The following is a 13,496-nucleotide window of genomic DNA, read 5'->3' on the forward strand; positions in this document are numbered from 1 at the left end:
GGACCACAGGGAGATCCCAGCCTGAGCAGAGCCCCGAGGGTTGCAGGACTTGCAGAGTTTGGGGAAGTCCTGGGGTCACCAAGTGTGACAGCTCCTGCTGATGGACACTCACCTCTTCTTGCTGGGGATGACCCCAATCTGCTCGCTCTCGCCGTGGGGTGTGACGAGCCTGGCTTGCCACCACTCATCATCAGAGGCGTTGATGACGTGCAGGATATCCCCGTAGGAGAAGCTGAGTCCCTGGCTGGGCAAGCAACTGTCCCGGGTCCGGTCATAGTCAAACAGGGCTCTGTGCAGGAACAGAGAGGAGTGATGCCTTCTCTGGGCATGGCCAGGCAGTGAGGACAGCAGCAATGCCAACCTCCTAGGGCACTGACATCTTCACACCTTAAAAAGTTTAACCCCAAACCCTGCCAAGGTCAGCAGTCCTGCCAGCCACCAGCACATCCCTCGGCTGGCAGGCTCAGCACAAGCCCCGAAGAGTGCAATGCAGGAACAACAGTGCTGGACTGAGAGAACTCACTACTGACCCCAGCGGCAGGATGCACATGAGCCATAGATGCACTGAAAGCGTCTGTGATTAGTGAGCAGCTCAGGCCCACAGCAGCAGCCTTCAGGAGGGCTGCTCCCCTCCCCACCATCCCTCTGTGGCTGTGGGGCCAAGGAATGGGGAGCATCAGACCCCACTGCTGGTGGGTGGTTGCACAGGCAGAGATCACCAGACCACCAAGGCATTGAGCACAGCTTTTATTTATGTACAGAGCCTGTGAATGAGGAATGCATCTCAGAGCATACGTATCTGCTTCCACAACTGATCATTTTCATACCCCTAGACACTTCCCCTGAGAACAGTTTATTTAGTGCAAAATCATCTTCAAAATTAAACTAACCAGCTACAGAAAAGACTTCACTTTTTTACTCGAGGAGCATTAATACTTTTCCCACACACATACATCACACACAGCACTGCAGCCTGTACCCATAAGCTACTCTTGGTGGCTTTACCTGCAGCTTACTAATGTCAGATCACACAAATTGTGTTTGCTTTGATGCATCAACTTACAAAAAGACAAATAAAGGGAAGAGTCACTAAAAGCAGTGGCAGCACAACCTCTGTATTAGCTCCTGGGACACTGGCCCCACTGGCCCCCAGCCCAGCATGATTCCAGGCACTGCAAACACTGGCTTGCTGCTGGCTTAATCCTGGCCCTAATAAACCTTCAAGCAGGAGTGACATCCTCTGTTCTGCTCATTACCCCCTTCCACTGTGGGGACTCCATAGAGAGCACAAAAGCACACTGTAAGTGGAAGGGGTGAGGGATCATGTGGCATGTCCCTGTGGAGCAGCAGAGTTTAGAGGGCATTTCTGCCAGGGGAGTGCTGGGCTATGAAACCTTTCAGGGCACTTGGAGCTGGGTCTTGAACAGGAAGAAAGGCTGCCCCATGGGGTGGGCTCTCTGGGACAAGACCCAATCTGCCCTATGCATCCAGAGACATTCAGCCACCAGATCTGTTCTATTTGCCCAGCTTGCTCAGGGCTGGGGCAGCTCTTGTGCTTGTTTCCTCTGCAGGGCAGCGGGGCTGGAGCTGGCAGCAGAGCACCAATGGGTGCTTTGGCCGGGGGTAACTGAGCCTTGCAGGCAGCTCCAGGCCAAAAGATAAGGCTGCATGTGGCTGACAGGCTGCTCTGAGGTCAGTGCTGCTGGCCAAGGCCCTGGGGAACTGGTCAGGCCGGTTCCCAAAGGCAGGCAGGCTGTGAGGAGCCCTGCCCACTGCATGCACCCTGCCCTGCAGAGCAGTGCAGGGCCCATGCTCCTCCGGCAGCCACCGGCATCCCAGGACAGGCACAGCAAGACCTCTGCACGGGCAGGACACCTGCAAAGCTGGCATGGCTGCCCCAAGGCACGATGCTCCAGGAGACCTGAACCCTGGCTGTGCCGGCCTGCAGGAGCCACCATGGCTCTGTGCTCCTCCGGGTGCACAGACGACAGCTCCACTCTATCCCCAGGCCAGCTCACAGCACTCACAGCCAGGACAGCAGATGGTTTGGCTGCAGGGCAGGGAAGCAGTGCCAAGGACTCTCATGGCTTCCTCCTGGTGCCCAGGCACAATGCCTGCCTGACCTCCATCCCAACCCAGCACGGCCTCATCGCTGGCAGACTTTGCCCTGCGGCAGTGCAGGGAGGTGACAGGCAGGAGGTGAACCTTCCTTGTCCCTGCCTTCACTGCATGAAACTCCAGCACCCCCAAATTGGCTCCAGCAGGCACTGTGGTGCCCAGCTCCAGCCCCCCAACAGCACACAGGATGCAATGCAGCCATACAGGGCTGACTCAAGCAGTTGGGTAGCAAGTCCTCTAATTGATGTCCTGTCCACAGTGCAGCAGCTCAGCTGGTTTCGGGTAAACTGTGCTTGAAACTACCCCGCCCAGAAGGGCTGGGGCAGTCTGGGCACCCAGCAGTTCTTACAAGCACGTTTGCAGGGCGTGTGTCAAGCAATGTTGACAAGGGCCACGTTGGGGAAAAGCTCTCCCCCCTCTCAACAAGGCACAGCCCCGCTTCACCTGTGTATGTGTGAGGGGACACAGTGCTGTGGAGGCCTCCAAAGCCCCATGGGGGGATACACCAAGAATTAAGAAATGCTGTGAGTAGCACAGAGGCAACAGGGAGTTCTCTGGTTCACAGGAATACTTTGATACATGAGCACCTTTCCAGGCAGAGAACAGGCTCAAGTCTGACAGGACCCAGCATAAACCCTCCTCCACACATGAGGGTGTCCACAGGACAGGAGGGGAGTGAGGGCAGTACAACACTGCACCCAGCTTGTCACCACACCCCCAGGGAGCCCTGAGATGCTAAATCGAGCAAGATGCCTGCAGAGACTTGTGTGAAGGTGTGAACCACAGGAACCCGGAGCTGCAGCTCTCCCCTCCTGCCAGGCCAGGCTTGCAACATATCCACCATGCCTGAAGTCCCTCTGCATGGAGCAGCCAAGCTGTGGCAGATGCAGCCTTGGCCCTTGCAATCCTTCTCGAAGGGAAGGAGAAGAAGCATCCCTTGTTCCTGCCAGCCTCACCTGCAACAAGCTGTGCAGGGTGAGGATTTACAGGATTATTTTAATTACCAAGTTAAAATTACTCATTAGCTTTCATCCCACTGGTGATGTGGCAGGCAGAAGGTGGTAGGGGTTGTCCTGTCCACACAGGACTTGCAGCAGCTTGAGCTGCATGGTTGTTTAACCCCTGCCTGCCTGTCCTGCACCTGGCTCCAGACCAAGAGTGTTTTGAGGGCTCAGAGCAATAATCCTCCTAAGAGCTCATCTCCCATCCAGCCAGATCCTGCCAGGAATGGCAGAAGGAGACAAGGAGAAGCCTGTTAGCTGGTTCGAGGAGAGTGCCCTGAAAGCTGCCACGAGCTGCCTGGGGCAGAAGCAGGGCTGGATGCTCACCATTCCCCAGTTTTCCAGTGGCCCTCAGTGTGTTGGCCTGACCAGTGGCCACCCAGGCTCTGTAGAGACCACTGCTTTCCAAACCAGAGCAGTCCTTGGGAGAGGCATTCGAGCACCCAGCCTTGACAAGCCCCGCTTTCCCTGCTGCACCCTCCAGGCTCTGTGATGCACCCATGGCACTCACTCACTCACTCCTCTGGCCCCAACACACCATCCTCAGAGGCACTGCAAGCCCAGGCTGAAGCGTGACCACCCCTGCACCCCAGGCTGTGGGATGTGCCCGTGCAGGGCTGCAGAGCCTTACCGGACGTAGAGCGATCTCTTCTCGCTTGTGCGGAGCGAGCCGGAGCCCGAGCTCATGCTGCTGTTCATCATCTGCTCCCGCAGGTCGTGGATCTTGGACTCGAAGCGGCTGTACTCTGTGGGGACAGGGCTGGTCAGTGCAGGCACAGCTGATCCCCGTGTCCAGCCAGGCCTGTCCACAAGGCATCTTGCCCACGAGCTCGTCTGTCCCCGTACACGAGGGAGGGCAAAGCTGAAGAGGTTACAGAACTCTGCAGGAGTCCAGGCAGGGCATCTCGAGCAGGCAGGGCTCCAGCTGCTCCCAACCCCACCACAACTTCCCACACAGCAGCTCAGGTAAGTGCTGCTGTGATTTCCACTGCTGCAGAACTGCAGCTCCACGAGGGAATGGCTGGGCACGGCTCGGCTAGCTGCTGACCTATAGAGCAGTTCAAAACACAGAGAGAGAGTGGGAGACCCTCCAGGAGACCATTGCCCACGAGCTGGAGCCCTGAGACACGACTGCAACCACTGGGGGAGTCCCCAGCCACCGCTTTCCTGGCAGCAAAGACCTTCTCCTCAGCAGGAATGGGGAAAGGGAGGCAAAACTCAAAGTCCCCGCCCTTGGAAGAGGAATTCACCTTTTGCTTCTACATCCCAGCAGCAAAGACGTGCAGGAAGAGCTGGGGAACCCTCCAGAAGACACCAGCACCTTCCTGCCAGGCAGCAGGGCAGGAGCAGCCGCCACCCCGGCACCCGTCACTGCGCCAGCCCGACCTTCAGCCAGTGTAAAGGTCGGGCTGACACACAGAGGGTGGAGGCACCAGGCCTCCCTACCCAGGGCTGAATGAGGAAAGGGCAGCTGTGGCTCCAGGAAAGCTGCTGGCACTGCCACAGCTGCCAGATCTCACCTCACACCCTTGATTTTGTCCCTTGGGCACACCTTGCAGTTACAGCTGAGAGAGGACCAGCTTCATCTGTCCTGTAAGACTTGCCTAGAAAGTCTTGTCCACAACTTAGTGGTTTAGACGTGGCTTAGGTTTTAATTCGGGGGAAGGGAGCACAGCAGCTCAGCTGTGGTGGGCTTGTGGAGCCAAATCTCATTTGGGGAGCAGCAACACTACTCAGAAATGCTCTGTGGGCTTTGTTTGGGACCCAGCCCCTCTCCCACGGACTGTCAGTGCAGACAAAAGCCGGGCTGGGGTTATGGCATGATGCAGCTGCAGCTCAGGATTTCCTGAGTCCCCAGCCCTACAGCCTGGGTATCTCCCTGCTACACCCGATTGCCAAAGATACATTTTTACTTAAGGATTGAGAAAAAAAAAAAAAAGGCAAAATACACAAAAACTGCCAAGAGACAAACACAAGCTCCATGTGAAGCCCCTTCTCCTACCATGCAAGATCCAGAGTTGCATCCTGCAGGGCAGGGTCAGTTACTTAACGTGGAGACCATGAGAGCCCCCAGCTGCCCCATGCCAAGGGGCACCCACTGCCTCACCTGCCTTCCTGCTGGCAGAGGGAAACACAGATGCAGCAAGGCATGGACAATGCTTATTTCACAAGAAAACTGAATTCTGCCACCAAAGCAGCACCAGGATTTTATTTAGCTCTCAGCAGAGTGAAGTGAGCTTCATCCCACTCATCCCACATCTCTTGCCCCACACAGCTCATTCTGCCCTGGAATACCCATAAACTCTTGAATCCCAGAGGTGCATCTGTCAGAGGCGGGTACAGCTTCTTCTTAAACCCTCTTTGGAACAGAAGCGTGCTTCTTCCCCAGAGAGCACCACTACAACCCTTGTCCCCAGCCAGCTCACTGCAAACCCTGCTGGGGACACAGATTCCCTGCACACCCCACACTGAGGGGACCACTGCTCCTGCTACACAGACAACACTCTTCTCCACAAGAAGTGTGGAGGATGCACAGCCTGGGACTGGGACAGGAAACACAGGGCAAAAGATTTCCCCTCCTCTAGCATCATGGCGGGGGTGTTGGAAGGCAACTTGTGGGTGCCATGGCCCTGCCAGAAATGGTATATACAGCCCCCTGCATGCAGCCCAAGGGCGAAGTTCTCCAATGCCCCCGTTTCAGATGGGGCTGAAAGGGAAATGGAAAGGGACTTTCCTAGTTTTACTGGAGTGGACACACTGCTTGGAAGAGTGGGAAAAGCCCACTGACATGACAGGAAGCACAGACCAGGTTGGCTGTGGCAAACTGAAGGACACAGGGGCTGCTCTGGCTCTAACCCCCCCCGAGAGCAAACACAGTCCTGCCCTATGAAAGGTCTTTCAAAGAGCCACCAGCCCACATCTGCTGCAGCTGAGGGAGGGCACAGAGCAAACCTGGGCACAGAGCCCCAAAGCAAACCTGCTGCTTCCCCCCCAGAGCAGGAGAGGCAAAGTTACTCCAGGACTGAGCACAGGGTACTCCCAGGTGCCATGGGCGTCCTTTTAACTGCACACTTAAACAGTCTGAGACAATGACCAGCAGATCACCCCCAGAAAGGAGCGCTCCTGCCTTTGCTCCCTAACTTAGGGCCACCTCGGCTCTGCACCTTGACTCTCATAAGATCTCCCATGCAGCTGAAACCTTCCCAGGAAGCTCGCCAAGGGTGCAGAGGGGAACTGAGCCAGGGCTGATCCCCACAGTGTTCAACACGTTCAGGACATGCTTATCAAGACTGAAAAATATGTAACAAATGAGCCGGCACCTCTTGCCGTGAGTGCCATCGTGGTGCTGCGCCGTGTGCCAGGATGTTTGCTCTTCTCACTCAGCAGCTCGATAACAACACCACTGTACCCTCCCACTGCTTCTCCCTTTCCAGGGTGTGGGTGTTCCTAGAGCTGGGCCTGATTCTGTCCCCTGGGGTGAGCTCCATGCTGGGAGTGGAATCCCTGAGTGTGCACATGCTATACACCACTATCAACAGGCAAGGATCACCTGCCTGCCCCAAGGATCCCAGAACCAGCACATGTGTGTGACACACCTGCAAATAAGCCCAGCAGAGCCAACAAAGCCATCTGCATCTGGGTCTGCATCTGGGCACCAGGAGACAGCACAAAGGAGAAGGTGTTGGCAGAGGGGAGAGCTACATTGGAAAGCAACTCCTGACTACACACATAAAGCCCTTTTTGCAAACACTTCTGTCCAGGCTCAGGCTTGTTCATCAGCAGAGCCCAGAAATGCTCAGTCAAAGGTTTCAGCCCAGCCACTTGCGAAGACTACTGACAGCTTCAGCCTGGCATTTTAGCACCCTGACCCCAGACACCTTCTCTCTGCACATACACCTCCCTCCACAGGCCTAGGAAAGCAGAAGGAAGTACAACCATAGGCAAAGCTCAGAAGCTTTTAGAGCTCATGGCACAGCCCTGGAACTTCCCTTTGAACTGACTGACTCAGAGAAAGGCCATAATGTGACTTTTTGTATTTTCAGGTGAGGAATGTCAAAGCTTTGTTGCATGGGGTGTCAGGAGGGGGAATTGCCAAATCCAAGCACTGGTGATAGCAACAGGCAAAGGTCAGGGGGAGAAGTGCTCAGAAAGAATGGACCTCACAAAAACTCGAGGAACCATCACTCCCCTCCTTGACAGCAGGCAGCAGAGGTCAAAGGTGCTGGTGCTCAGAAGAAAGGCAGGACAGCAGCTCCTCTTTCTAACCTTTCTTCATTTGGTCTTTGCTTCTTTTCCCTCCTGGTATCTGGCAGGACAAAACAGGGAGGGCCCCTCATCCCCCAAGACTTGCACAAGCAGCCTCTCTTCCCCTTGGAGCCCGAGCAGGGTCAGACACAGAGCACACTGTGCTCATCCAGCACCCCAAGGCAAGCCCTGCCCACACTCAGGTACGAGAGACAGGTGCCATCCTTCACCTCTACTAGGGGAGAAGAACTTCTCAAATCCCCTTTCCACCAGCATCTCCTCCTCTAGCCATCCTAAAATCCAGCTCTCCTGCTCTTTCCACATAGAAAACATAGAAAAGGCAAACATTTGAGAGCATGTGGCTCATTGAGTGGGCCCAACCTCACACCAGGGAGATCTTTCTCCGTGACTCCCAGCCCTTCAAGCCTCTGGAGCACTGAGGGCTACTTCCAAGATACAACAGCCCGTACTCCACAGCCACAATACTGCCTCCCGGGATGGCTGCAGCCCCTGTACCAGGTGCTAATGCTCACACATGCCAGGAACCATCACAGACAAGGAAAGTCACCAGTGACAACACACTGACATTTCTGCCTTGGTTTAAGGGGGTTTTAAAACATCTTGTCCAGTTTGACATTTGACATTTAAGAACCACTCTTGGTTGGTGTCTTTGCCAAATCTCAAGTGGCAAAGAGAGCCAGAAATACGAGAACATTAAGTGCTTCCTGGAAAGAAAGAGAGAAAAAAAAAGCCAAAACAAACAAACCCCACACCCACAGCACAACCCAGAGCAGCACCCATGACTCCTTGCCCCAGTGGCCCCTGCCATGGGATGGAGGAACAGTGGAGACAGGGACCAGCAGGACATGGCCCAGCGATGCCATAGAGGCACAGGACGAAGGGCATGCCTAGGGTGGGACATCGGCCTCCTTGGAGAGGACTAGAACAGCTGGTGGAGACAGCCAGTGGGGCCCAGGACAGGCACGTTTTCCAGCGGACGGGATCGGCTGCATCCCAGCACGTGCACGGCGCCGTTCTGGGCACGGCCGCAGCCCCGGGACCAGCCCCGGCCCCTCGCTGGTTGGCGGGGCACCCAAACAGAGCTCGCCCTCCCAGCCCACGGGCCACGCTCCAGAGCTACCGCCCAGCGAAGCTTTGTGCGGGCAGCTGCCCGCTCCCTTCCCGCTACCCCCCCGCTGCTCACCCCGGGACCACCAGCCCCCGCCGCTGCCGCGGGGATCGGAACCCGGCCACAACGAAAGGCTCGGGGTGGCGCCGCAGGTGGGATGCTCAGAGGTGGGGACGAACCCCAACGCCGCAGCGACGCCCCGGTTCCGGCGCCGGCCGCACCGCGGTCGCTCTGCAGGACCCCTGAGCTCTCCCGACCACGGGGGTCCCTCCAGCTAAGCCCGTGGGACCCCACGGAGCCGGGCCTCGCGGCGACGCCCTCCGGCAAGCAGAACTCTTTCCCCTCCCCCGAAGACGACCCCGTCCCGTCGAACTCCCCCCGCGGCCCCGCTGCCGGTGGGGTCCCGGCCGGGCTGCCCGTGGGCGCTCACCTGCAGGCGGGGCGGCCGCGGCCCCGCACCCGCCCGGCCCGCACACAAAGCGGCGCAGGCACGGCCGGCGGGACGCCGCGGCCCCGCCCCTTCCCCGCCGACCAATCCGCGCCCGCCCCTCCCCCGGACCCCGCCCCTCCGGCGGAGCCACGCCCGCAGCTGCCCCCGCCCCGGCCTCCGACCCGCGCGCCAGCCACAGCCCCGCCCCCTCCTCTGCATAGCCACACCCCTCATCTACATAACAGCACACCTCATCTACATATCCACGCCCTCCGTCCGCATACACACCACCCCATCTATATAACCACACCTTCGTCTGCATAACATCAGTCATCCGCATAACCACACCCCTCATCTGCGTGTACACACCCCCTCATCTACATAACCACACCCTTCATCTGCATGACCCCGCCCGCCTCGGTCGCGGTCCCGGTCCCGGTCGCGGTGGCCCGTGGCGGTACCTTCGGGTCGGTACTGCGCGATGATGGTGACCGTCTGCCCCGCCCGCTTCAGCGCCGCCGCCGCCTGCTCGTGGGTGGCGTTGCGAAGGTTCACTCCGTTCACCTGCCGGGACAGAGCGGTTCCGCTAAACCACACCCATGCGGGCACGAATCGAGGGCGTCTGCCCCGTCTCTCTACCGGTACCCACACTCCCAGAGCTTCATCACTCTGCCACCACATGCCCAGCACCACGCCTGGTACTGGCACTTCCAATACCGGCATCCCCAGTAGTAGCCGGTTCCTGTCCCCGGGTAGCCCAGGCACCAGGGCCGCTCCCACCGCAGGAAAGGCACGCCAAGGCACACACCGGTGTCAATACACCCGCACCCGGGATGAATCCCACAGAACTGTGCTTTGGGGACAGGTGCTCACCCTGTGGGAGGCTGTGGGAGGCCATGAGGGGATAGTGGGTGCCCCAGCGACTCACCGAAAGGATACGGTCTCCCCTCCGCAGCTCCCCGCTGAGGTCAGCAGGGCCTCCAGCCAGGATGAAGGACACAAAGATCCCCTCGCCATCTTCCCCTCCAACAATGTTGAAGCCCAGGCCGGTGGAGCCTTTGTGCAGGATGATTTTTCGGGGCTCCCTGTAAGGACACATAAGGGACAGGGAGATATCAGGGTGAGGAGCAGCAAAGCTGGTGACAGACCAAAGCTGTGCCCAGGGTTCGTGGCACATTGGTGGGGCTGGAGTCACCCGAGTGCAGCCTGGTGTGACTCAGCCCTCAGCACTGTGGAGACTGATAAACCAGAAGATGTGTAGTCGGTGTGACATGAGACACAGCATGGACAGACACAGAGCATCCACTGTGAAATGACACACAGGAACACTGAACTGCATGGTGGCATCAGATGCCGTGAGCCAGAAGAGTGGGATCAAGCCCCTCCAAGAATGGCAAGTGTGCCTACACCCCCATGCACCCCTCCACAGACCCTGCACAGCTTAACAGAAGTCCTAAATTTTTTTATGATTACTTAATTCTATCACAGCTCAAACAATAGGCAGGAAAAAGCAGGAATACGTCCTGGCATTGCATCCTGTGTCCATTTTTGTCTGGGAGAAAAAAAAAATGTGATGGGAAAAACAGCGGCTCCCAGCTCAAGCTCTGGATTTAAGTAAGGAATGTCAGACAATTAGCACAGGCTGGTGGTGATTGTCAGCCAACATCATACTGGAGACCATCAGTGCATTTGCTGTGGCTGGATCCTGGACACTTCCCTGGCCACCACAAGGACCAAAGGTCTGACAAAGGCCATGAGCTCAGCAGCCTGATCAACCACTCACCCACCAGGTATCAGAGGAAAATCTCTGGGTTGTGCTAGGAGAGGTGCTGGAGCCCAGGCATGGCATTAAGTGAGGGCACTCTAAAATCCTGGCAGACTTGTACTAAGAGGACTCTGAGGCACTGAAGTGGGGGGGCTGGAACACACCAGAACAGACATCAGGAAAACCGTGGAAATGCTTGGTCAAAAGGTGCTGAACCCCAAGTTCTCAAGACATTACCAGTGCTTGGCTTAGGGGGAGTTGTGAGGGGGCAGGGAGGGCTGCAGCCATCAGTCCCTCTGCAGCAAAGCTGTGCCTAGGGCTACAGTTCTCTCAGGGGAAGAAATAGGTCAGGTTTCTGGGTCTGCAAACCCTGCCTGCAACCAGGAGATGAGCTTGCTCTGCCCCTTGGGTTTTGCTGCTGACCAAGCAGTGTGCTGGAAGCACAACCTCAACTCAGTGTAGGGGAAGCATCCCCAGCACCCAGGAGGACCAGACAGTTTGGTGGAAGGTAAAGAGACCCTACAACAATAAGGAGACAAAATGAAGCCCCAGACAGGTACATCACAGGTCTCAGTCATGACGTGCACTCTTGGCTTCCATCCTCCTCACAGGAGGCATGACACGGCTCCTCCAGGCAGATCCCATGCTGAATGTCACAGTGTTAACACTGGAACCTTGGCACAGAGCAGCTGAGGGGATCCTCAGGGGCTGTGCTGGGTCTGGGTTGCAGTGATGGAGCTCACTGGAAAACAGATTCTTTGGTTCCCAGCCCTAGGTGCTGCAGGACATGAGGGTCACTGGAGCCACATCCACATCTGAGCAGCATTTGTGCCCATGGGAGGGGGGAGAGTCTGGATACTGGACCTCTGCTTTCCCTAAGGAATGGCTGTCAAGAGCCTCATGGGAGACAACTTCTTTTTCAGGGCAGCTGCTGCATTTCCCCACACCAGAAACCTGCGTTTGGACCACACTGGTCCCAGTACACAATCTTGGTACCAACAGACCTGCAGCGATGACACTGTCCTGGGGGGTCAGGGATACACATGAGGCTTTCAGCACTGTCCTGGGAAGCATGAGGGTGGTGCTGAGCCCACTGCAGGCTGTGGATCTGTTGGGTAGCAAGGGGCTGTGTCTGTGAACATGGGCCCAGTGGTGCCAGCTTGGCTGCAGTGGGGCCCTCCACAAGGCACCACCATCCTCTAGTGGCCACCAGCACGTGCTGCACCAGAGCCACTGTGGCTTGCCACTGCCGAGCCATTGCTGGTGTCACTGTCACTGGCAAGCCACTGCTGAGCCACTGAAAAGCCCTGACCATATCACTGCCATTGGCAAGCCACTGCTGAGCCACTGCTGGGCCATCACTGTGCCATTGCCACTGCCAAGCCACAACTGAGCCACTGCTGAGCCCTTCCTGTGCCATTGCCACTGGCTGTGGCCCGCCTAGGCTGGGTTGCTCTTTCTGCTCTCTAGTCCACAAACAGGAATATTGGCACATGCAAGAAGGGACACCCTGCTGCGACCAGGGTCTCTGGTGTGTTTTCCAAATACTGGGACTCAATCTGTTCTGTAATGGGAGACAGAGTGCTCCTGCCTGTGGCATCATTCCCTAGTGCCCTGACAGCACAGAAGTTGCTACACCTGGTGAGGATGCAGTGCCAGAAATAGGCTCTAGAACTGGCATCAATGGTGCTGAGACCAGTGGGAGAGGTGGGGTGTGGGTGGAAGGCAGTGCTGCACAGGTCATGGTGTGCAGAGACACCCAGCTGTGGCTGAGCACCAAGAAGTGATAAAGTCCCGTGACAAAGTGAGTGCAGACACTCTCCAGGAGGACTGGCAGACCTGACAGCAGATGGCAAGTCAGGGTCTCCCACTCCAGCACCCACCACTGACGTGCAGAATGGGAGAATCCTGGACAAAGCTACTGCATCTTCCACTGTAGACACACTTCCAAAACCAGCCTGCAACCTTGTTCCAAACAGCAGAGCCAGCCCTAAGCCTAAGTCAACTGTTGGTCCTTAGAAATCAGCCTAAGCCCCAGAGTCCCGGCCCTGGGGATAGCATATTCAGAGAACTGGCCCCAAGGCTATGACAAGAAGAGGGTAAGCTGTAAGAATCAGCTGGTAGAGCAGGACTTTCCAGGTCTCACTTTCCCACCCTCAGCTTGAGGCTTTGGAGAAGTTTTATACTGCATTTAGGCTCAGAGCAATGTTTTCTTCACGCTCCTCTTTTATTTCCTGGCTTCAGGAAACAAATCTGTTCAGGCAGCATAAAGGATTCTTCTGGGGCAAAGGTGGCTGTGCCAGGGCTGGACAGGAGGCTGTCAGGTCAGGGGCTGGCAGTCATTGAAACTGCACCTGAGTACAGGTGGTTTGGGATGCCAGTCTCAGGGAGTGTGGGAGAGGCCCCACATGTTTGCAAGGCTGTGCTCCCCCTGGCCCTTCACCCTTGGCACAGCTCCACCTGGGAACACCCTGGGAGCCTGTGGCATGGCTGGATGGCACCCTAAGGGCAGGGAACACCTCGTATTCCAGGTATTGTAAAATAAGAACGAACTGAAATCCAGTTGTGTAAGGTTTGTGAAAGAGTAGGAGAGGGAATGGAGAGGGAGTGAATGCAGCAAGCCAGAGATTGACACAGCAGGGCTGGTCTCGGGGGGTGAGCACAGAGCTCATTATGGAGACCTCAGGCATTGCACCAGGCACCTACAAATGGCCTTTCCAGGCTCTGCACTGGCAGTGAGGATGACATTGAGCCACCACAGAGAAAATGGGAAGTGAGGGAATGAGAAGGAGCATGATGGGGATGCTC

General features: G+C 56.8%; 1 protein-coding gene across 5 annotated transcripts in view; it reads right to left on the reverse strand.

Annotated features, from left to right (window-relative positions):
- DLG3 (discs large MAGUK scaffold protein 3) overlaps window positions 1-13,496 on the reverse strand; it is a 79,625-nt gene that overhangs the window by 13,039 nt on the left and 53,090 nt on the right. For all 5 annotated transcript variants that reach the window (XM_062503042.1, XM_062503046.1, XM_062503045.1 and 2 more), the window contains 4 exons: window positions 9,852-10,008; window positions 9,385-9,487; window positions 3,751-3,865; window positions 113-289 (listed from right to left, as the gene is read on the reverse strand). In XM_062503042.1, the coding sequence (XP_062359026.1) occupies window positions 113-289; window positions 3,751-3,865; window positions 9,385-9,487; window positions 9,852-10,008 (552 nt within the window). The remainder of the gene's footprint in view (window positions 1-112; window positions 290-3,750; window positions 3,866-9,384; window positions 9,488-9,851; window positions 10,009-13,496) is intronic.

The sequence above is a fragment of the Cinclus cinclus genome, chromosome 15 (assembly GCF_963662255.1).
Source record: "Cinclus cinclus chromosome 15, bCinCin1.1, whole genome shotgun sequence".
NCBI lineage: Eukaryota > Metazoa > Chordata > Aves > Passeriformes > Cinclidae > Cinclus > Cinclus cinclus.